General features: G+C 48.7%; 1 protein-coding gene across 36 annotated transcripts in view; it reads right to left on the bottom strand.

Moving 5' to 3' along the window:
* The window catches only part of ZNF395 (zinc finger protein 395), a 61420-nt gene that overhangs the window by 33665 nt on the left and 5567 nt on the right, over positions 1-22188 (bottom strand). For 12 of the 36 annotated variants that reach the window (XM_078347153.1, XM_078347168.1, XM_078347157.1 and 9 more), the window contains exons 2-3: positions 21522-21795; positions 11605-11780 (exon numbers count right to left, since the gene is read on the bottom strand). Coding sequence is in view for 4 of the 36 variants with exons in the window: in XM_078347148.1 (XP_078203274.1) it covers positions 10983-11203 (221 nt within the window). In the remaining 32 variants the exon portion in view is untranslated. Of the gene's footprint in view, positions 1-10425; positions 10600-10809; positions 10882-10982; positions 11288-11604; positions 11781-21521; positions 21796-22188 lie in introns of those variants that run through there. The other 24 variants (XM_078347158.1, XM_078347169.1, XM_078347162.1 and 21 more) reach the window with 5 other exon arrangements.

Raw genomic sequence — 22188 nt, 5'->3', positions numbered from 1 at the left:
AGAGACAAAGACGACTTTGGCCCTGTCATTAAGTGAACAAAAATGTTCAACTCAAGTTCTAAATAACTAAGTCCTGCCTGCTTTTCACATACATCCAAAACTGCCATTTGTTAAGTCCGCGCACCCCAAAATTGCTTCATCCCATAGAAAAAGAGCACTTTCTTCCCAAATAACTGATTTCTCAAACGGCACCATGCAAGCATAAATCACTTGGAGACAAAAATCAACTTACAATGCTGTCCAAAGATGAGCTAAATCTCTACTCTCTTTGCAGAGCTAAGGAACCTCTGCTCAGTGATTCGGCCCTAGCAGTGCCCCACACTACAGCAAAAACAACAATAAAAATAATCCAACAATATCGGGAAGAGGAATCTAAAAGTTTTAAATAATCAAGGCAGATTCTAAATAAAGCATATATTTCAGCAAAAGTAAGCAGAATTCGGCCGGGCGCGGTGGCTCAAGCCTGTAATCCCAGCACTTTGGGAGGCCGAGGCAGGTGGATCACGAGTTCAAGAGATCGAGACCATCCTGGTCAACATGGTGAAACCCCGTCTCTACTAAAAATACAAAAAATTAGCTGGGCATGGTGGCGCGTGCCTGTAATCCCAGCTACTCAGGAGGCTGAGGCAGGAGAATTGCCTGAACCCAGGAGGCGGAGGTTGCGGTGAGCCAAGATCGCGCCATTGTACTCCAGCCTAGGTAACAAGAGCGAGACTCCGTCTCAAAAAAAAAAAAAAAAAAGTTAAGCAGAATTAAACTAAAAAAATTTCCACATGTAAGCTATAAGTAATACATATGCAAAAAATTTTTAAATGTTAAGCCAAGAGCAGTGGCTCAGGCCTATAATCCCAGCATTTTAGGAGGCTAAGGTGGGAGGATCCCTTGATCCCGGTGGGTCAAGGCTGCAGTGAACCATGATTGCACCACTGCATTCCAGCCTGGCAGCAGTGTAAAATCCTGTCTCAAAAAAAAATTTGATTCCAATTCCAAATGTATTGTCTGATATAAACTAAACATATGCTTTCCTGCAAAGTCCCAGTTAAAAATGTCTTTCAATCGATCTACCCCGTTCTCTTTAATGCTAAACTGCAGAGCAATCAAGAGGGCTCCGTCTCAGCACCCTCGTCATGATGGTGTTGAGCAAGATGCTCCTGGGGATATGAATCCACAGTGCGGACATGAAGCGGGAGGAGACATTCAGGGTCACACCACGTCCTCCACAGCCAGGCAGAGGACCCAGAACACACTGAAGGTCCCCTCTTGATTTAGTCGTCATTCCAGATAGAAGTGGCATGATCCCCCTATTCTCTTTTTTTTTTTTTGAGACGGAGTTTTGCTCTTGTTACCCAGGCTGGAGTGCAATGGTGCGATCTCGGCTCACCGCAACCTCCGCCTCCTGGGCTCAGGCAATTCTCCTGCCTCAGCCTCCCGAGTAGCTGGGATTACAGGCACGTACCACCATGCACGGCTAATTTTTTGTATTTTTAGTAGAGACGGGGTTTCACCATGTTGACCAGGATGGTCTCGATCTCTTGACCTCGTGATCCACCCGCCTCGGCCTCCCAAAGTGTTGGGATTACAGGCGTGAGCCACCGCGCCCGGCCCCACTATTCTCTTTTTTGAGAGACGAGTCTCGCTCTGTTACTCAGGCTGGAGTGCAGTGGCATGATCTTGGCTCACTTTAACTTCCGCCTCCTGGGTTCAAGTGATCCTTCTGCCTCAGCCTCCCGCGTAGTTGGGATTACAGGCATGCACCACTACGCCTGGCTAATTTTTGTATTTTCAGTAGAGATTAAGTTTCACCATGTTGGCCAGGCTGTTCTCGAACTCCTGGCCTCCAGTGATGCACCCACCTCGGCCTCCCAAAGCTGGGATTACAGGCGTGAGCTGCCGCGCCCAGCATGACCCCACTACTCTGCTACACGTTAGTCTGTGTGGTTCTTTATTACTGGCCATTTCCCCTCCAAACTGTCTTGCTTTTCCTAAGGACTAAATTCAATTTTCAGCATCCCTGGGGTCACAAACTAAGTTCTGACCTGGCTTAAAATAGTTATCCTCATCCTTTGTTTCCTTTTTTTGAGCCAAGGTCTCACTCTGTCACCCAGGCCTCAAAATCGTAGGCCCAAGTGAGCCTCCCACCCCAGCCTCCTAAGTAACTGGGACCATGGCAGGTGTACCATCATGCTTGGCTAATTTTTCTCATTTCTGCACAGACAAGTTCTCTCTCTGTTGCCCAGGTCAGTCTTGAATTCCTGAGCTCAAGCAATCCCCCCACCTCAGTCTCCCAAAGTGCTGAAATTACAGGCATGAGTCAATGCACCCAGCCTATTTTTCGTTTTGTTTTTGTTTCTGAGACTCACTTGAACCCGGGAGATGGAGGTTGTGGTGAGCAGACATCATGCCACTGCACTTCAGAGTCTTCTTGAACCCGAGAGGTGGAGGTCGTCGTGAGCCGAGATTGTGCCACTGCACTTCAGAGTGGCACGATCTCAGGTCACCACCACCTCCACCTTCCGGGTTCAACTGATTCTCCTTTCTCAGCCTCCCAAGAAGCTGGGACTACAGGCATGTGCTAACATGCCAAGCTAAGTTTTGTATTTTTAGTAGAGACAAGGTTTCGCTATGTTGGCCAGGCTGGTCTTGAACTCCAGACCTCGTGATCCACCCACCTCAGCCTCCCAAAGTGATGGGATTACAGGCATTGAGCCACTGTGCCCAGCCTTTTATTTTGTTTTTTTTCATCCTTTCTAAAATGATCCTAGAAGGGTCTCTCAAAAATGCTGGGACCTATTCATAAACATTTTTTAAAGAACACACTTGATTATATTGACTCAAATACTTGCCACTGGAGGTAAAGCCCCTATTCTATGTGTCTTTTTGCTTTGACAAGTCACATATTAAATAACTGACCCCAGAAATTGGAAGAGACTTTAGTGGTCGGCCTAATTCCTGTCCTCCTCTTCTGCAGCATCCCTAATCAACAGCATTGAGCTCTACTTAAATACCTCCAACAGCCGTAAGCTCACTACTTCCTGGGCAGACATTTCCTCTGCTGGACAGATCTCCCAGCTAAAAAATCCTTTTTCATGTTGAACTGAAATCTGCTGTCCCAGTCTTTCAGGCTAAAGGGGACCTTAAAGTCCGTGATCAGCATGGTCCCTGATCATTCTACAGACAAGCAATCACGTAATCATGCCATAAGTGAGGAATCTGCAGCTACAGAGAATAAAGCAACTGTTCCATCCACTGGTTGTATTCAAACCCCACGAGCAAAAATGAACAAGTCTCCTCCTTCCTATGTCTGACAACCAGGAAACCATTCGAAGGTGTCACTGTGTGTCCATCAAATGAACGGAGTTCAGTCATTCCCCATCCTCCAGAATCCTGGTCTCCTTCCTGGGATCATTGCTTGCTCATGTCCCTGTTAACCCTTGGCTCACCAGTGTCCAAATGTCATGTGACCAGCCAAGGTCATTAAGACTAGATCTTGTGATTAGGTCGCTGAATTTCTGATCCTGTTACAAACTGCATTCCATTTTTTAAAAGCTGTATCTTAGAGCTAAGCTCTCTGTCTCATGTGCACAGTCCCAGCCACTTGGGAGGCTGAGGCAGGAGGAGTGCTTCAGCCCAGGAGTTCAAATCCAGCAGGACAACTTGGCAAGACTCATGACTCTCTAACATAAAAGTAAAAAAAATAAAAATAAGGCCAGGCACAGTGGTTCATGCCTGTAATCCCAGCATTTTGGGAGGCAGAGGCAGGCAGATCACCTGAGGTCGGGAGTTGAGACCAACGTGACCAGAGAAACCTATCTCTACTAAAAATACAAAATTAGCCAGGTATGGTGGTGCATGCCTGTAATCCCAGCTACTTGGGAGGCTAAGGCAGGAGAATCACTTCAACCCAGGAAGCAGAGGTTGTGGTGAGCCAAGATCGCAGCACTCCAGACTAGGCAACAAGAGTGAAACTCAGTCTCAAAAAAAAATTATTGGCCGGGTACAGTGGCTCACGCCTATAATCCCAGCACTTTGGGAGGCTGAGGTGGGTGGACCACAAGGTCAACAGATCGAGACCACCCTGGTCAACAAGGTGAAACCCCATCTCTACTAAAAATACAAAAATTAGCTGGGCATGGTGGTGCAACCTGTAGTCCCAGCTACTCGGGAGGCTGAGGAAGGAGAATTGCCTGAACCCAGGAGGCGGAGGTTGCGGTGAGCCGAGATCGTGCCATTGCACTGCAGCCTGGGTAACAAGAGCAAAACTACGTCTCAAAAAAAAAAAAAAATCACGAATAAATAAATAAATAAGAATAAAAGCCTCATCCACTCAAGGCTCACACTGAACTCACAAACATCAGAAAAATCCCAAGGCTTTTTTTCCCCATGCCCTGCCCCTCCTCAGTGGACCTGGGCCAACCTGGGGTCAAGGACTGTCTTCCATTGTGACTCCAGCTCCTAACCCTGAGCCTGACACACGGCGGGCAGGCACTCAAGATTAATCACTGAATGAACCATCTACTCTCCCGTCTCGTCCTTGTACAATAAAAACTCTTAAAAATTGCAGAAGTCCCCACTGTGGAATATATAAACAACTAGAGAAAAGACAAATAATACACACGTTAAAAAAAAAGTCACATACCTCAACCCAACCAGAAGCAACTGGTATTTCTATTTTGATATTACTATTATTAGCATACTTCCTTCCAGTCATTTTTTAAGCACACTGCTTTATTAACATTTGAAATCACACTGTAGATGTCCCTTAGCGTTTGGCAGAAACATTTTCCCCCGTTATTTTAAAGCTATTCCTAAACATCATCTTTCATGGCTTCCTAACATTCTGTTTTAAAGACATCTATCAGAATTCACTCATCTGTTACCTCTAGCCCACACCGTTGGATATTTACATTGCTCCCAAGTTTTTACTGCAGTTTTAAAAAGACCTCAGAATATTGCATCTCTGTGCATAAATCACCATCTACATTTTGGATATGGTCTCACCTGCATACCCAGAAGTAGTATTATCTTATCAGGACGTATGAACACCTCAAAACACAACAATTCAATTTTTTAAACCTAAATCAGACTTTACATCCATCCCTTACTGAATTTGTTTTCTTTTGAATTTGCACCCCTAATTCTAAACGACTCCGAGCCCTGATTTGTCTGCAAAACCAGCAATCCCTCCCACTTCTGCGCCACCAACAAATCTGATGAACATGCCTTCTGTATCTTCACCGACACCGGGAAAGCGTTGCCCAGATCCAGGCCAAGAATGGAACTCTACTGTACTCACTTTCAGATCTCCTTCCAGGCTGCCTCAGTGCCGAAAATTAAAAGTTCAGGGGATTGTTTGGTAACACCATCCAGCCCACATGTGACCACTTACAACTTAACATGGACCATCATACCTCAATAAACTGTCAAATACTGAAGCCAAAATGTACCATATTTGCTGCACTATTCCTCTGGTCTAGTAACCAAACCACCATATAAGGCAGGAAACAGATTTAAGTTGATATGATTCAGCTGGCTTCTGGTTATCCTTGCATCCTACGGCCACACATTTTTAAATAAAATGCACTTCAGTTCCATGTTTTTAATGTTTCAAAAGCAGTACACTTTTTCTTTGAGACAGGGTCTCACTCTGTTGCCCAAGCTGGAGTGCAATGATATGATCTCGGCTCACTGCAGCCTCCACCTCCTGCAGGGCTCAAGCGCTCCTCCTGCTTCAGCCTCCTGAGTAGCTGGGAGCACAGGCATGCACCACCACACCCAGCTAGTTTATCATCATTATTTTTAATAACCATGTTGCCCCGGCTGGTCTCAACCATGTTGCCCAGGCTGGTCTCAAAGTCCTGGACCCAAACAATCCTCCTGCCTCAGCCTCCCAAAGTGCTTAGATTACAGGCATGAGCCACTACAGCCAGATCAACATTTTAAAATCATTGAACTTGGTAATGGCAGGGTGACTATTGGTCAGTCTCTCTCACCTGTGGCTCATCTGGGAAGACCTCTCAGTCTTGTGTGGAAAACAAGACTATTCTAGGCCACAGAGTCCTGAACATCATCACTTCGGCTGGACCCCAAATCAGCCCATTTTCTGGGAGTCATCTGGATCAACAACAAGCTCCTGAATGGCACTTGCTGGCTGTGACTCACAACTCACCAAGGTATGACCTCGACATCACTCTGAGATCCCTGCCAGCCAGAAGCGGAAAATGGGAAGGTTGGAAGAATCTTGGGGTCACTCGGAATTTGCCTTACTATGGAGAACACAGGTCAAGGCCCTCTACAATTCCTTTCCCATCGTCATAAAAATATTTCAAAGTCCCAGCCAGCAGCTTCTCAAAAAGTGCTGTTGATTCACCTTAAACAAATCCAGTACACAGAAATATCTCAGATTCCATAATGCCACACTCCTACCCGGACTCCTCAGTGGCCACTCAGAGCCCGTGACAGCAATCCCGAATTTCCTGGCTCGGCATTTGAGTCTCTTGAAAACTGAGGCCGCAAAGCAGAACGCCTACAGGACTAGGTGGAGAATGGAAAGTGAATGGACTGAGGCAAAAGGGAGCCCCGGGACCATGAGCCTGCCTCCTGTCCGTAGGGGACAACCTTCTCAGCTTGAGATGAACACCAGGTCTGACTCTTTAAAAGAGCTGCAAATGCAGAGATTTTTCTGGATTTTTTCCCCAATTTTTAAACATCTTTATGTAGTCCAAAGTATAACATATCTGTATGCTTAAAACCCTCCTTAGCCACCAGTTTACAACCTTTGCCCTATAACTGACCCCAGCCCACTTTAACAACTTGATTTCTCTCTAATCTCTAACAAGAACCCTCTGTTCTTCTCTCTGACACAATCATCGACTTTACACATTCCTAACTCCAAGGCGTTGCCCACTTTATACCTCCCCATCTCTGCGGCACCCTGAAACACCAAAAACAGTTCATCCCAGACTTCCTTCCTCGTCCCCAAACCCTCTTCCAGGCCACACCAGCACAGATCACTCCCGGCTCCTCTGAACCCCACAGGAAGTGATTTTTCATGTTGGCATTTAATCACCTTGGCTTGCTCCTTAATCAAGGTCTCTCTCCTCTTTCCGAAGAGTCTGTAAATCTACCCTTCCTCATGCCTTCTTCCACCTTCAGCACTAGTTAATGGTAGCTCTTCACTTAAACAGCTTAATAAATACTCACTGAATGTGAAAACTCTGTTTTTTTTCAAACTGGGGGTTATGATCCGTTAGAAGATGATTAGATCAACTTAGTGGGAGACACCATCTTTTTAAATGAACAATAATAAACTAGAAAATAGAAACGTCGGAGATGACACCGAGCAAAGGGAGGTAGTAGTTTATGAACTTAGATTCGATTTCTTTACATATGATTGTAGGTACTAGGTCACGATGTAAATTTCATTTCTTAATGTAAGTCACAGTCAAAACAGTACAGACACTGCTTTCCAGTGAGTAAATGAGCTTGACCACTTCTCCATTGCAATTAGTCTCTGGACAGTCAGATACACCCAATAAAGAAAATTATCTGATTCCCAAGTCCTCTTCCCTTACTAGTTCACTCACTGATCCTTCATCTCAGAGAAACAAGGAAGCTAAGTAACAGTAAGTACGTTCTCAGCTCAATCCACAACTTTTTGCAATCATCACTCAAATTCAGATTTTGCAAGTTGAGGCCTGGGGAATTTGTTCAGCAAATCACCCTGTGTCACCCTTGCAACATGAAATGAGCTGGCGGGGGGGGGCGGGGGGGAGAGCTCCCCTCTACCTGCAGGGTGCCAGGCTCTGGTAGGAACAGCCCTGGGAATCACAATATCCCTAGAGTTAAAATGTCCTCCCTCCCTGACTCTCTCACTCCTACCCACCCCCCAGGAAAGTTCAACAAGTTTCAAAGCCCAGCAATTTACTGTCTTTAGCAAATCTCATTCTACTTCCTTCTAACCTCCAATCCACCCTCGAGATTAGAAGAATCAACAGCCCCATCCTCCTCAGGGCCCAATTGCCCACAGTTGCTTTTCTAACTTCAGGTTCAGAACTGGGCAGTGTCCTGTGAATGGCAGTGCAGGAGAAAGAAACAGAAGCCCCTCGGTTCAGACAAGTGCCACTCAGGGACATCCTTTGCTGCCCCCGTCTTACCAGCAGCCTCCCCACTACTCCTCGGAGCCCCTTCCCTCTCCCGGCTTCTGCAGCCTCTGCAACACTGTCCCCCCTGGGCTCTCCCCTCCTCCACTCCCCCCTCCTCATCTCAGAGCATAGCTGCTTGCAGGACACCCACATCTGGATATCTTAGCAGCCCCAAGAAACTTCTCTACAGCCTGAGTAGTCAATTCCTTCTCTCCAAAATACACATTTCCGATTTCTCAAGTTACCAACTACAGCAGCTCCAAGGCCCGGGCATAGAATCAATTTCCACCAAGAATTAATTTCCATTCATCTCATCCCTTCGCCCTGCCCTGTAAACAGATTATTTCAACAGTCATGTTTCTCAAACCCACCTTTTCCACTTCCACCAATCCCAGTGCAAACTCTGGGCACCCCACAACTGCAACCACCTGCTCCCTGATGTGTCCATTACACAGTTGTTCATTACACCATTCCCTCACTCGGAAATCTTGACTGTCTCCTTAGGACACACAGGGTAGTATGCAATTACCTACAGGGCTTTCTAGGACTTTCACAATCTCAACCATTGTTCCTCTCCATCTAAGTCTCCTACTGCTCGGGATACGTTCCCTGGTCTGGCCAAGGGCATCTCCTTGCCTCTCTGTAAAGCCATGTTCATTCCCACCTCGGCCTATCTCAAGAGCGTCAGCCTCCAGGAATAAAGACAGTCCGTGTGACTGAGCCCTACCCACAGCTCCCTTCTCTGACTCCAACAGAACTATTTCTGCACGTCGCACTTTGACAGTTACCATTATATTTCTTGGTGTCTGATTTCACAGGCTCACATCCTTCATGAGAGCAGACGCCCTGGAGGGAGGGGATCATCTCTTGTATCTCTATCTCCTCCCGCCCCGAGTTGGGTATGAGCCTGTGCTCCTCTGCCCCGCTTTGCAAACTATCCCACCTGTTACTTGCTTCTCCTCCTGTCTTTGGGCCCTAGGGATGAGTTACTCTCCACCTCTCCACAGGCATAACTTATCTCAAAACGTAGTACTCCACGTCCCTTCCCCAGTGTCCTCCTTCCTTCATCTGATATGCTCCCACCCCAGCATCTCCACTCACTCAGGCAGCCACCGCACATTCACTTGAACGTCAACTCCTAAATCACTTCCACCTAGTCAGTACTAGTCTTCCTGCAGCCTGGGGTCTCCTCTGGGCCTCCGCCACCTCCCAGAGAGTCTGGCACCGTGCTGGAAGCACAGCAGCTCCCCAAAAGTACCTGTAGAGTTGAACTTAATGGCCACGTTCCCTTGTGTTTCAAGGTATTTGCGACCAGGAGCTTCCGTTTACACAACACCTGGGGAGGGTGTGAAGAAGGCCTTAGGAACCTGTGGCTCCCTCACTTTGAAGCAAACCACCCAGGTGCACCTTTCCAGAAAGGGGGTTCTAAAGAAAGCGGCGCCGGCCTGCAGGGATCCCCCGCGCCCGGCAGCCTGGCATCATGGGAACGCCTGCCGGGTGGAAGTCCTACAAGGCCACCAGGAACTAGCCAGGGCTGCCCAAAACCGGGAGGCGGAGGACCCCTCCCCACCGGCCAGGTGGGCTTCGTCAGGTCTCTGAGTCAGTTCCAAAGTGAAGGCGTTGACCCCTGCACTCCCCGGCAGGGAAGAAAACGCTGCCTCGGAAACTGTTTGCACAGGACAAATTCCCTGTGCAGGCCCCCATTCGAGCACCCAGCAAACCCACGGTGCCACCGCCGGGGAGGGCCAAGGGCGCGGGGGCGAGAGCGCTCAGGCAGAGGGGGCGGCGGCCAGGGCGGGAGGGGCGTGGGCCGCCCGCGGGCGGAGGATGTGTCCCCCAGTCTCCCAGTCCCTCTGTCCCGCCCGTCCCGCAGCCCGGCCTCGCGCGCTGGACGGAGTGGGCAGGAACCCGCAGAAACGCGCGGGGCGCGGGAGGGCCAGGCGGGCGGCCCCGCCGGAAAGGGCCGGGGAGGAGCAGGAGGGCCGGTCCACGTCCCTCCGAGTGTCGACTCCCGGTCGCCCGAAGTCAGGGAGGGGGCTCCGAGGAGGGGGCGCCGGTGGCGCGCGAGGTAAACAAGGCGACGCGCGGGAGCGGCAGCCACCCCCGCCCGCCACCCCGGCCCTGCCGCAGCGCCCCGCGCCCCGCCCGCCGCGGCCCCGGCCTGCCAGACCCCCCGAGCCCCCTAGGCCGCCGGCCCGGCCCATCGGCGGGCGCGCGGGGCGTGGGAAGTTCGCGGCCGCCCCTGCCCCCGGCTGCCGTGCCGAGAAGTCCCCGCGCAGCTCACCTCGGCCCGCCACGACCGGCAGCGGCACGCCCGGCTTCCCCGGCTCGGACGGCTCGGCTCGGACGGCTCGCTTGGCTCCGGGCTGCAGCGGCCGCGGCCCTGCACGCCCTCCCGGCGCGGCCCACGGCCCGGCTCCTCTCCGGCCACCCGCCGAGGCTGGGTTGGCGCCCACCTGGCCGGCCTGCCCCTTCCCCGGGACACTGCGCTCACGTACGCGGCCGCGGCCACAACCCGGCCCGGATTCCCGCCCGGGAAGGGAGCGGAGCAGCGCGCCCGCCGGCGCCCAGCGGAGACGCTCGGGACACACCCCCGCCCGCCCAACCCCCGCGCCCCCGCGCCACCCCTCGGCCCCGCACCCGCCCCGTGCGCCCGGGCTACACACACCCGGCCGCCCGTAGACAGTCGGCGCTCAATAAGTGCCCGAGCGACTCCTCGCGCACATGCGCACTTGAACCTGACCGAGTGGTGACCCCCCACACACACACACCCCGCCCCACCCCCCGATCGGAACCGGCAGCTGCAGCCCCGAGCCAAACTTGAGGCTTGGCTTTTCGCACCGAGCCAAAGTTTCTCTCGCTGTTGTTTTTCCAGGCCTGGCTCTGGGACGGGCTTCTCTGAGAGGGGCCGGGCTCGCCCCGGGGCGGGAAGGGAGCCAGAGAGCTGGGGCGCCGCGCTCGGGAGCTCGGTGAGGACCTTGGGGACCCAGGCGGTGCAGCCCCGGCCGACCCAAGGGCCCGCGCCCGCGCCAGGGGAAGGAAGCTGGAAAGCACCTTCCCATTTTCCTTTGCACTCAGTGTTTTCTTCCCCATTTCATGACATCTCCTTCCTCTGGCGGTGTAAAGTGAGGCGTTATTTACTGTTGCTGGAATTAAATGGGAAAAAGTTAACTATTAGCCTTCAAGCCGTATGTAAACAGGACCGGTTGCTTTTGGCACCGTTAGGCTCTGGCTTTTGGATAATTTGTAACAAGGAGAATTGAAGTTGTTCCATTGTGGTGTTCTATGTTTTTCAGAGATAAGACCAGAGCCACAACGGTAGTGAGGGGCCCCCATGTCTATATATGGGTTGGCATGTATATTTATATTCAAGCAAATGTAAGAACTCTGAAGGTAGTCATTCCTCTCCCCTAAAAAAGTTTTTAAATATGTTTTGACTATAATTTTTGAGTTTGCAGTTCACCTTGGGTTTGAGGTGTGCTGTTTTTCTGGCAAAGAAGTAGTGGGAGTGTCCTGGAAAAGGGCTAAAGTCTTTGTAGTCAGACGAACCGGCTTGCAGTCCTGATTGAACTAAATTCGCTTTTATGATCTCCAGCAGGTTCTTCCACTCTCGGTACTCCAGCTTCTTCATCTGCAAGACTGAATAACACAGATAAGAGTGTCCAGCTCTCATAGCAAATAAGTAATAAGTATTTCCCTTCCCCCATTTCCCACCATTTGTGAAATAAGAAAATTATCTAACTAGAACCAAAATTCCTATAGGACACTGGTTATGGGCTGTGAGTGACGAGACACCAATGTCGGGAGGCGTTTTGGATCGTCACAATTGGGAGAGGGGAACTACTGTCATTCGGTGGATAAAGGCCAAGGACAGGACAGCCCCCCACAACAAAGAATTGTACGGTCCAAAAAAATGCTGGCATTGCCATGGAGAAGTCCCACTATAGGACAATCGGGCTACCCAGAAATTCAGCAATGGTGGGTTCTACCCTTTACCTCTCATGCTCTAGGAAACATTTCTGGTTTGCACTAAGAGGAACAAAACGTTGCGGGGATCACCACAATTACGTTAATATGAAAATGCAGATTGATTTGATTTTGTTTATTTATTTATTTTTGAGACAGAGGCTCTCTCATGTCACCCAGGCTGGAGTTCAATGGCGCAATCTTGGCTCATTGCAATCTCCGCCTTTCGGGTTCAGGCAATTCTCCTGCCTCAGCTTCCCAAGTAGCTGGGATTACAGGCTCCTGCCACCACACCTGGCTAACTTTTGTATTTTTAGTACAGATGGGGTTTCACCATGCTGGCCAGGTTGGTCTAGAACTCCCAACCTCAGATGATCCATCTGCCTCAGTCTCCCAAAGTGTTGGGATTACAGGCATAAGCCACTGCTCCCAGCCCAGATTGAAATTTTATATTTAATTTTTCAAGGAATATTTAGGCTATGCAAGGTGGCTCATGCCTGTAATCCTATCATTTTGGGAGGCCGATGTGGGAGGTTCACTGGAGGCCAGGAGTTTGAAACCAGCCTGGGCAACAGCAAGATCTCTTCTCTCCAAAAAGCAATGGGGTGGAGAGAGAATAGTTTAGTTAGTTAACAATTTAACAATATAGTAACAATGTATCCTCTTATTTTTAAGATAATTTTGTGTGTTACATGTTACTACAGTTCATGAATAGTTTTATGTTCTTGTTTCCATTTTTCTTCAAACAGTGGGTGTTTACTTACATCTATATATTTACCTCTGCTAAATTTCTCACCTATCCTGAAGTTTATAACACAGTCCCTGCCCCCAAGGACTATCCAGCCTTCATGGAAGTAGATTAATGCACATGCAACAATTAAGGAACAATACAAGATAACATATAATTAAGCTCTAATTGCAACACCCAGAGTAAAGTGGCTCAGAGGAAAGGGAAATGAGTTGGGCAGCAACAGCCCAGGGCTTGCCTTTGGGACTAAGGTGTTCAGGAAATGTTTATTGAGTGAAATGAAACAGTGAAAGTTTCTTACATGAGTTAGGACTAGCATATAAACTCCATACCAGGATTTAAAGTGCTAGGATTCATCAATGGATGTCGGTGCCTGGTTGTGAATTTATTCTTCGGTTTTTGTTTGTTTTTGAGACAGGGCCTCACTCTATCACTGAGGCTGGAGCACAGTGGGGAATTACAGCTCACTACAGCCTCAATGCCCTGGGCTTAAACAATCCTCCTACCTCAGCCTCCTAAGTAGGTGGGACTATATTTGCTCCACCATGCCCAGCTAACTTCTTTATTTTTTGAGAGACAGGGTCTCACTATGTTGTCCAGGCTGGTTTCTAACTCCTGGGCTCAGCCTCCCAAAGTGCTGGGACCACAGACATGAGCCACTGTACCCAGCCAATTTATTCTTCCTAAAACATCTAGTTTAAGCTTTTAACCAAACCTGTATATTTATTTAAATGATTGCACTTTAATAAAACCAAAACGCTCATTCGTTTGACAAATACTTGGTGCCTGCTGTGTGCAGAGTGAGCCAGAATAGTCTCTGCATTTCCATAGAATTGTTCTGTTTGCGAACTTGTGATTGATACCACAGGCCTTCCAAGGACGTATGCTTTCTTCTGCATAAGTTGGACGCATATCTCTTTACTGCTGGTAGGCACATGCACAGTGTACATTCCAGAGTTTTGCACATTAACACAGATGCAAAGAAGTCATCCCAATACTAACAACCATTGCCAACACACACACACCCCCAGCACTCAGCACCTTCGAGCAGAATCCAGGCCCCGGCCTGAATGCACACTGCACAACCCGCACAGTACACAAAGCAAGACGTACCTACAAAGACAATCACTTTTTGCTTTTTTGTTTTTGAGACAGAGTCTTGCTCTGTTGCCAGGCACCAGGCTGGAGTGCAGTGGTGCGATCTCGGCTCACTGCAACCACTGCCTCCCGGTTTCAAGCAATTCTCCTGCCTCAGCCTCCCGAGTAGCTGGGACCACAGGTGCGCGCCACCACACTCAGCTAATTTTTGTATTTTTTAGTAGAGATGGGGCTTCACCATGGTCTCAATCTCTTGACCTTGTGATCTGCCCGCCTCAGCCTCTCAAAGTGCTGGGATTACAGGTGTGAGCCACTGTGCCCAGCCCACTTTTTGCTTTCTAGTCTCGTTCCTGCTTCTTTCCCCCTCCCCTGTAAGTGACTAAGGCTTGCCCTTCCTGGGGGGCTGTCCCCTCTTAGAACTGCCCTTCACCCTACTTTCTCCCACACTCTGGCCCCCTACTAAAATGTAGGCAGGCCGGATGTATGGCTCACGCCCATAATCCCAGCACTGTGGGAGGTTGAGGCAGTAGGATCACTTGAGGCCAGGAGTTCAATTCCAGCCTGGGAAACATAGGGAGACCCTGTCTCTACAAAAAATTTAAAAATTAGCTATGCTTGGTGGTGCATGCCTCTACTCCCAGCTACTCTGGAGGCTGAGGTGAAAGGGTCACCTGAGCCCAGGAGTTGGAGGCTGCCACGGGCTACGACTGAAACCACTGCACTCTAGCCTGGGTGATAGAATGAGTCTCTCTCTCTCTCTCTCTCTCTCTCTCTCTCTCTATATATATATATATATATATATATATATGTATGTATGTATCTCCCTCTCGATGGAGTCTCATTCTTATCACCCAATCTGGAGTGCAGTAACACAATCTCAGCTCACTGCAACCTCCACCTCCAGTTTCAGGCCATTCTCCTGCCTCAGACTCCTGAGTAGCTGGGATTACAACCACATGCCACCACGCCCGGCTAATTTTTGTATTTTTAGTAGAGATGGGTTTTCACCATATTGGCCAGGCTGGTCTCGAACTCTTGACTTCAGGTGATCCACCCACCTCCCAAAGTGCTGGGATTACAGGCATGAGCCACCGCATCCAGCTGACCTTGTCCCCAAAAAAAGAAAGAAAGAAAGAAAAAGAAAAGAAAAATGTAGCTATCTTCTACCTCATTTCCATTAAGTAATTAGCTCTTCAGATAGTGTCTCCCAATAGCTGAGATTAAGCACAGCAGACCCAGGCCAGACCTCCCTTCCCTGCGTCATATGCTATGGACTCATAGGTGCTATGTGAGAGCAGTGGCAGTCTGAGATGGCCACCCTCCCAACCCCCGTGCAACACTCCCGGGCATGCCTCCCTCCAACCCACCCTATTACCCCAACCTCTTGCCTCTGCTTAAAACTCCTCGAAAGCTCCCAATGGCTTTGATAATAAAGTCCCAACATTGCACATTAAGGTCCTTCACGGTGTACCTTCCAGTGACACGTCCAGACTCTCCCTGCCCCCTCCCTCTACCCCTCATGTGGCACTTCAGACACCCAACTGATCTGTTCTTTGCCTGAACATAGTTTCTCTGCCTGTTACACGCTGTTTCCTCTGCCCAGAACACTCTACCCTACCCTCTCACCTCTTTACTTGGTGAGCTCTGCTCATCCTTCAGGGGTCAACCTAGATAGCATTTTCTCTGAATTGCTTTCACAGGCCTCCAAGTCTGGAACTAGGCACCCCTCCCATGTGTCCAAAGCACCATGACTCATTGCACTGAAATCTCCATTTCCTTGTCCTAATGCCCCAGAAGACTAAATATTTTGTGAGTACAGGGAGTATGTCTTGTTTTCCATTGTATACCCAACAGCTAGTACAGTGGCTGGCATGTCGTGGGCACTTTTCTTTGAGTGTAAAACAGGGTTTCACTCTGTCACCATGCCTGGAGTGCAGTGGGCACCATCATGGCTCACTGCAGCCTCTAAATCCTGGGCTCAAGCGATCCTCCTGCCTCAGCCTCTGGGGAGCTGGGACTACAGGCACATGCCAGCACACCCAGCTAAGTTTTTAGACAAAATTTTATAGAGATACTATCACTATGCTGCCCAGGCTAGTCTTGAACTCTTGGGCTCAACTGATCCTCCCACCTCGGCCTCCCAGTGTTGGGGTTACAGTTATGAGCCACCACACCTGGCCTGTAGTGGGTACCTAATAAGCACTTGTTAATAAATGAATAGCCAGTTGCATTTGAGGACAGATTAGAGTTATTCCATGGTGCAGGCAATCCCTGGTTCAAAGCATGCCTCAGATGCTCAGCAGATTCCTGGGATACTGAAGACCTGTTAGCCATATATTTAGAGCAGATGAGGCGAACAGAAGAAATTGAGGCTTCTCCACCAGAGGCTTGATTTATACCTAACTTGGTTTCCTGAGTTCCAGACTGTCAACACCAGTTACCTAGTTGGCATCTCCACGCAGATGTCTAATCAGTTCTCAAATATACCGTGTCCAAAACCAGACTTCTGATTTCCCTTTAAAATCTGCTCCTTCTCATTTCAGTAAACTGCAGTTCCCTTCTTCTAGTTGCTCAGGAAACAAACAAAAACTTGGAATCATCCTTAACTCTTTTTTTTTTTTTAACTCATACTCCACATCCAATCCATCAGAAAATCCTATTGGTTCTAGTGAAATTCAGCCAGAATTAATTAATGTTACAGCATTTCCAGCACAACTTCCCTAGGCCAGCCACCATCTCTCTAGCCTGGCCTTCCACAGTGGCTCCCCCGGTCTCCCTGCTTTCTCTACCGCTTTTCTACAGTCTATTCAGCATTGCAGCAGCCACATTCTTTTGAAACCTAAGTCAGGCCGGGTGTAGTGGCTCAAACCTGTAATCCCAGCATTTGGGAGGCTGAGGCGGGCCGATCGAGACCAGCCTGGCCAACAAGGTGAAACCCCGTCTCTACTAAAAATACAAAAATTAGGCGGGTGTGGTGGCTGATGCCTGTAATCTTAGCACTTTGGGAGGCCAAGGCTGGCGGATCATGAGATCAGGAGATCAAGACCATCCTAACTAACATGGTGAAACCCCATCTCTACAAAAAATACCAAAAAAAATTAGCTAGGCGTGGTGGCACGCGCCTGTAGTCCCAGCTACTCAGGAGGCTGAGGCAGGAGAATTGCTTAAACTCGGGAGGCGGAGGTTGCAGTAAGCTGAGATCTTGCCATAGCACTAAAGTCTGGGTGACAGAGCAAGGCTCCATCTCAAATTAAATAAATAAATAGCTGGGCGTGGTGGCACTTGCCTATAATCCCAACTACTCTGAGGCTGAAGTAGGAGAATTGCTTGAAACCGGGAGGCAGAAGTTGCAGCGAGCCGAAATCATCTACTGCACTCCAGCCTGGGCAACAGAGTGTCTCAAAAAATGTCTCAAAAAATTAAAACAAACAAAACCTAAGTCAAATCATATCACTCTTCTGCTCAAAACCCCAGCAGCTTACCAGCTCTCTCACTACAAGACCCTACACTATCTGTCTCCCCAGTCCCATCATGTGATCAGCTCTCCAGTCCCCACACCCAGCACTCTTCCCTGGCTCCTGAGGCTCCTGCCACAGTGGCCCCCTTGCTGTTTTTCAGCCCGACTCCTAACAGCCTTTCCAAGGTGGTTCCTTGGGCTGGGATGCTCCTCCTCCAGATACCCATTGGACTTCTCCCATCATTTGATCAGGTCCCGGCTCCGATGCACTCGTCGTGAGATACATAACTACAATACCGCCACTGAACGGCCCCTTTGCCCAGCTTATTTCTCTTCTCCTTGCAGTCATCACTGCTTGATAGTCTGTCTCCATGCACTCAAGTACAAATTCAGTGAGAGTAGAGACTTTGCTTTTACTTACTGCTATATCCACCACTTCTAGAATAGTGTCGGGCACATACTACACACTCAATGAATAATTATGATCAAGGGTCTGGTTAGACTTCCAAAAAGTTAATCATCAGGATGCCAGCTACTCAGTTCTTCACCACTGTCTTATTCACTTAGACATGGAACCACATTACCTCTGTGATCCACAGTTCTTTTTTGAGACAGTCTCGCTCTGTCTCGACTGCAGAGTCTCACTGCAGGTGAGTGCAGTGACATGATCTCAGCTCACTGCAACCTCTACCTCCTGGGTTCAAGTGATTCTCCTGCCTCAGTCTCCCAAGTAGCTGGGATTATAGGCAGAGACCCTAATTGCCTGGCTAATTTTTACATTTTTAGTACAGACAGGGTTTTGCCATGTTGGCCAGGCTCGTCTCAAACTCCTGGCCTCAAGTGCTCCACCTGCCTTGGCTTCCCAAAGTGTTGGGATTATAGGCATGAGCCACCATACCTAGCTTGTGATCACAGTTTTAAACACAACTTTCATACCACAATCTCAAGCCAGGCTGTGAGTTTCAAGCAAAAAGAATACTACTAAGAATACTGCTAATGTTGCACGTGTGGTGTACTTCGTGCTTTGCTTTTGATTGAGGAAATTACAATGTATCTTAGTGAAACAGGTCCAGCACCCACTGAAAGTATTTTCACTCCAAGAAGCACTAGAGTCAGGAATTTTAAGAGAAAGTGGTGGGGCCAGTGTGCCCTGGAGCCAATGGCATCTTCTCTCTGATCTACTCAATCTGCAAGGCTTTCCCGGAAGAGGTGGGCTTTTCATGCCATGGAAGAGAAAGGATAACAGGTTGTAAATAGGTGTTCAAAGGTTAAGGGTGTCTCTGAAGTTTCTCGCTTAGATCTGCACAGTGACACTTTCACACCAAGCCCCCATATGTGTAAAGATGGCCACGGGTACACCCCAACACATAAACACCCAGATCTGTGTCTCCTTCCTCCTAGCTCTGAAACTCTGTGAATTTGAGCAAACGTCCATATTCAAAAAGGGGGAAAATGAGCTGGCTTTGAGAACAGGGAGCATGAGGCCCTATGACTCTCGGTATGAAGGAATGTGTAAGCCTGGGCAGGCTCAGTGTACACATCTGGCTTTTCCCTTTTATGCTTCTGTGATTTCTATGACACAGGAAATCCATTCTGGAACAGCCCTGTCTGCTTTCTAGTGAGTGCATTAAAATGGGGATTAAAATTATGTTTATCTCACTGCTCAGGCCAGGATGATAAAATCCAGAACTGAGGGTGGATCAGCTGAGGCTTCATACTACCTTGTACCCCCAGGGAGGAGCTCGTAACTAAAACTGGAGGAGTGGGAGGCCAAGGAAAAGATTTCTGCACAGCCAAAAGAATATCTAGACATGGCTGGGCGCGGTGGTTCATGCCCGCAATCGTAGCACTTTGGGAGGCCAAGGCGGGCAGACCACTTGAGGTCAGGAGTTTGAGACCATCCTGGCCAACATGGCAAAACCCCATCTCTACTGAAAATATAAAAATTAGCCGAGCATGATGGTGCCTGCCTGTAGCCCCAGCTACTCAGGAGGCTGAGTCATGAGAATCGCTAGAACCCAGAAGGCAGAGAGGCTGCAGTGAGTCGAGATTGTGCCACTGCACTCTAGCCTAGGCGATAGAGCGAGACTCCATCTTAAAAAAAAAGGAAGAAAGAAAAGAAAGAGGAAAAACAGAAAAAAAAAAAATCTAGACATGGCTTTTCCTCTGAAGCAGACCAGGTCCAGGAACATACCATGTGGTAAAAATGCCAATTCAGCTGAACCCAACAGATACAATTTGAATGGTCTCCAATCTCACTGGGAAACCCTCTCCCTTACGTTGCCACACTACAAACTCTGTAGGAATACTCTTCTCGTGGAAGGTTTTTAACAGAGGCTAAATTCAGTGACCAGCTTTTTCCCACTCACAAGGGAGATAACACAGAGCTGTGAAAGAAATAAATACCATTAAATGGCCAGGCACCGTGGTTCACATCTGTAATCCCAGCACACTGGGAGGCGGAGATGGGGTGATCACCTGAGGTCAGGAGGTTGAGACCTGCCTGGCCAACATGGTGAAACCTTGTCTGTACTAAAAATACAAAAAATTAGCTGGGTGTGGTGGCAGATGCCTGTAATCCCAGCTACTGGGGAGGCTGGGGCAGGAGAATCCGGTAAGTGAAGATTGCAGTGAACCCAGAAAGTGGAGGTTGCAGTGAGCCAAGATCACACTATTGCACTGAAGCCTGAGCAACAAGAGTGAAACTCTGTCTCAAAAATAATATAATAATAATAATATCAAACAAGATGGGAGAGCACCAGGAACCTTAGACTTCCAAGAGGACCCTGAAGAGAAGCCTGAAGTTATCCGACCCCATCAATAACAAATGGTACCAGAAAAACTGATAGGGCAGTCCCAAAAGAGAAGGAGGAGAGATGGAGCACAGTAAAACAGCCAGGAAGAAGTGAAGAATTGGCCGGGTGTGGTGGCTCAAGCCTGTAATCCAGCACTTTGGGAGGCCAAGGCGGGCAGATCACAAGGTCAAGAGAGCGAGACCATCCTGGTCAACATGGTGAAACCCCGTCTCTACTAAAAATACAAAAAATTAGCTGGGCATGGTGGCGTGTGCCTGTAATCCCAGCTACTCAGGAGGCTGAGGCAGGAGAATTGCCTGAACTCAGGAGGCGGAGGTTGCAGTGAACTGAGATTGCACTATTGCACTCCAGCCTGGGTAACAAGAGCGAAACTCCGTCTCAAAATATATATAGATAGATAGATAGATAGATATTAGCTAGGCATGGTGGTGCACATCTGTAATCCGAGCTACTTGGGAGGCTGAGTCAGGAGAATCACTTGAACCCAGGAGGTGGAGGTTGCAGTGAGCCGAGTTTATGCCACTGCACTCCAGCCTGGGTGACAGTGTAAGACTCTGTCTCAAAAAAGAAAAAAAAAAAAAGAAGAAGTAAAGAACTGGCAGGAAAGAGCACATCGGGAATACTCACCCCTGACACTCCTCTTTTAGTTTCTTGGGTTCCAGTCCGCATGTAATTTTACTGGGTCGGGTGCAGTGGCTCATATCTGTAATCTCAGTACTTTGGGAGGCCAAGGTGCGAGGACCGCTTGAGCTCAGGAGTTTGGGACCAGCCTGGGTAACATAAGGGGACCCTGTCTCTACAAAATAAAAAATAAAACCTAGCCAGGTATGGAAGCACAGGCCTGTGGCCTCAGCTACTCCGAGGCTGACGTAGGAGGATTACTTGCGCCTGGGAGGTTGAGGCTGCAGTGAGATACGACTGCAGTACCACACTCCAGCCTGGGTAACGGACCAAGACCCTGTCTCACCAAAAAAAAAAAAAAAAAAAAAATTCGCCGGGCATGGTCGTGTATGTCTGTGGTCCTAGTTACTTGGGAGGCTGAGGTGGGGGCATCACTTGAGCCCAGGAGATTGAAGCCGCAGTGAACCATGATCAGGCCAGTGTACTCCCGCCTGGGTGACGGAGTAAGACCCTGTCATACACACACACACACACAGGTTATTTTTCTTCTACAGTGTGTTTATTGTCACATGACTTTGCTCTTAAGGACCTTATTTTTACTTTCTGTCCCTTGGCAAGATCACCCCTAGCATTCCCCAGAAGGGGGCTGGTGGCCTTTTCTTTAGTGAACTTACCAGAGTTTCATGTTGGTCCAGCTGCTACACTTCATCATCTCTCAGATGTATTCCATTCTGGTCACTAGCCCCATGTGAGCACTCCAGCCTTCTTCCTGATCCTTCTGTAGCAGCAAACAGCCACCCGAGGCAGACGTGCCTGCCGCAATTCCAGCCTGCCCAGATGGTCAAGAATCACCCCAGTCTCGAGACAAAAATCATCAGAAGTGTCACAGATCTCGACAAGGCACACAGGGTGATCTTGCATACCGTGGAATGGCAAAGCCGTGGAGCACTGGGAAAAATAATAATTATTATTATTATTCTGAATATAATTATTATTATTATATAATAAATATTATTATTATTATTATTTCCACAACGCCACAACAGCAATGTGCTAATGAACTATTGCCCAGGATGTGGGGCTGATCAGCGGAACAACCTCTTGACAAGCAAAATGAAAAGATTAAAAAACAAAAGTCCGTAACCCCATCTGTCAATCGGATAAAACCCCAAAGATAAAAGCCTGTTTCTAAAAGCATTTTAAATGCTGCCAATCATTTTATGACAACTTCTGGCTCTTCAGAATTGAATAGCGGATGCTGTTTGTACCAGATATCATACTGTATTCACAGTCAGCACAGTTTCTTATATCCAGCAGAGATCAGCCTCCATCACTCCCCAC

The sequence above is a fragment of the Callithrix jacchus genome, chromosome 13 (assembly GCF_049354715.1).
Source record: "Callithrix jacchus isolate 240 chromosome 13, calJac240_pri, whole genome shotgun sequence".
Classification (NCBI taxonomy): Eukaryota; Metazoa; Chordata; class Mammalia; order Primates; family Cebidae; genus Callithrix; species Callithrix jacchus.
The sequence above is the reverse complement of the archived record's forward strand: the minus strand, read 5'-3'. Positions and strand labels throughout refer to the sequence as shown.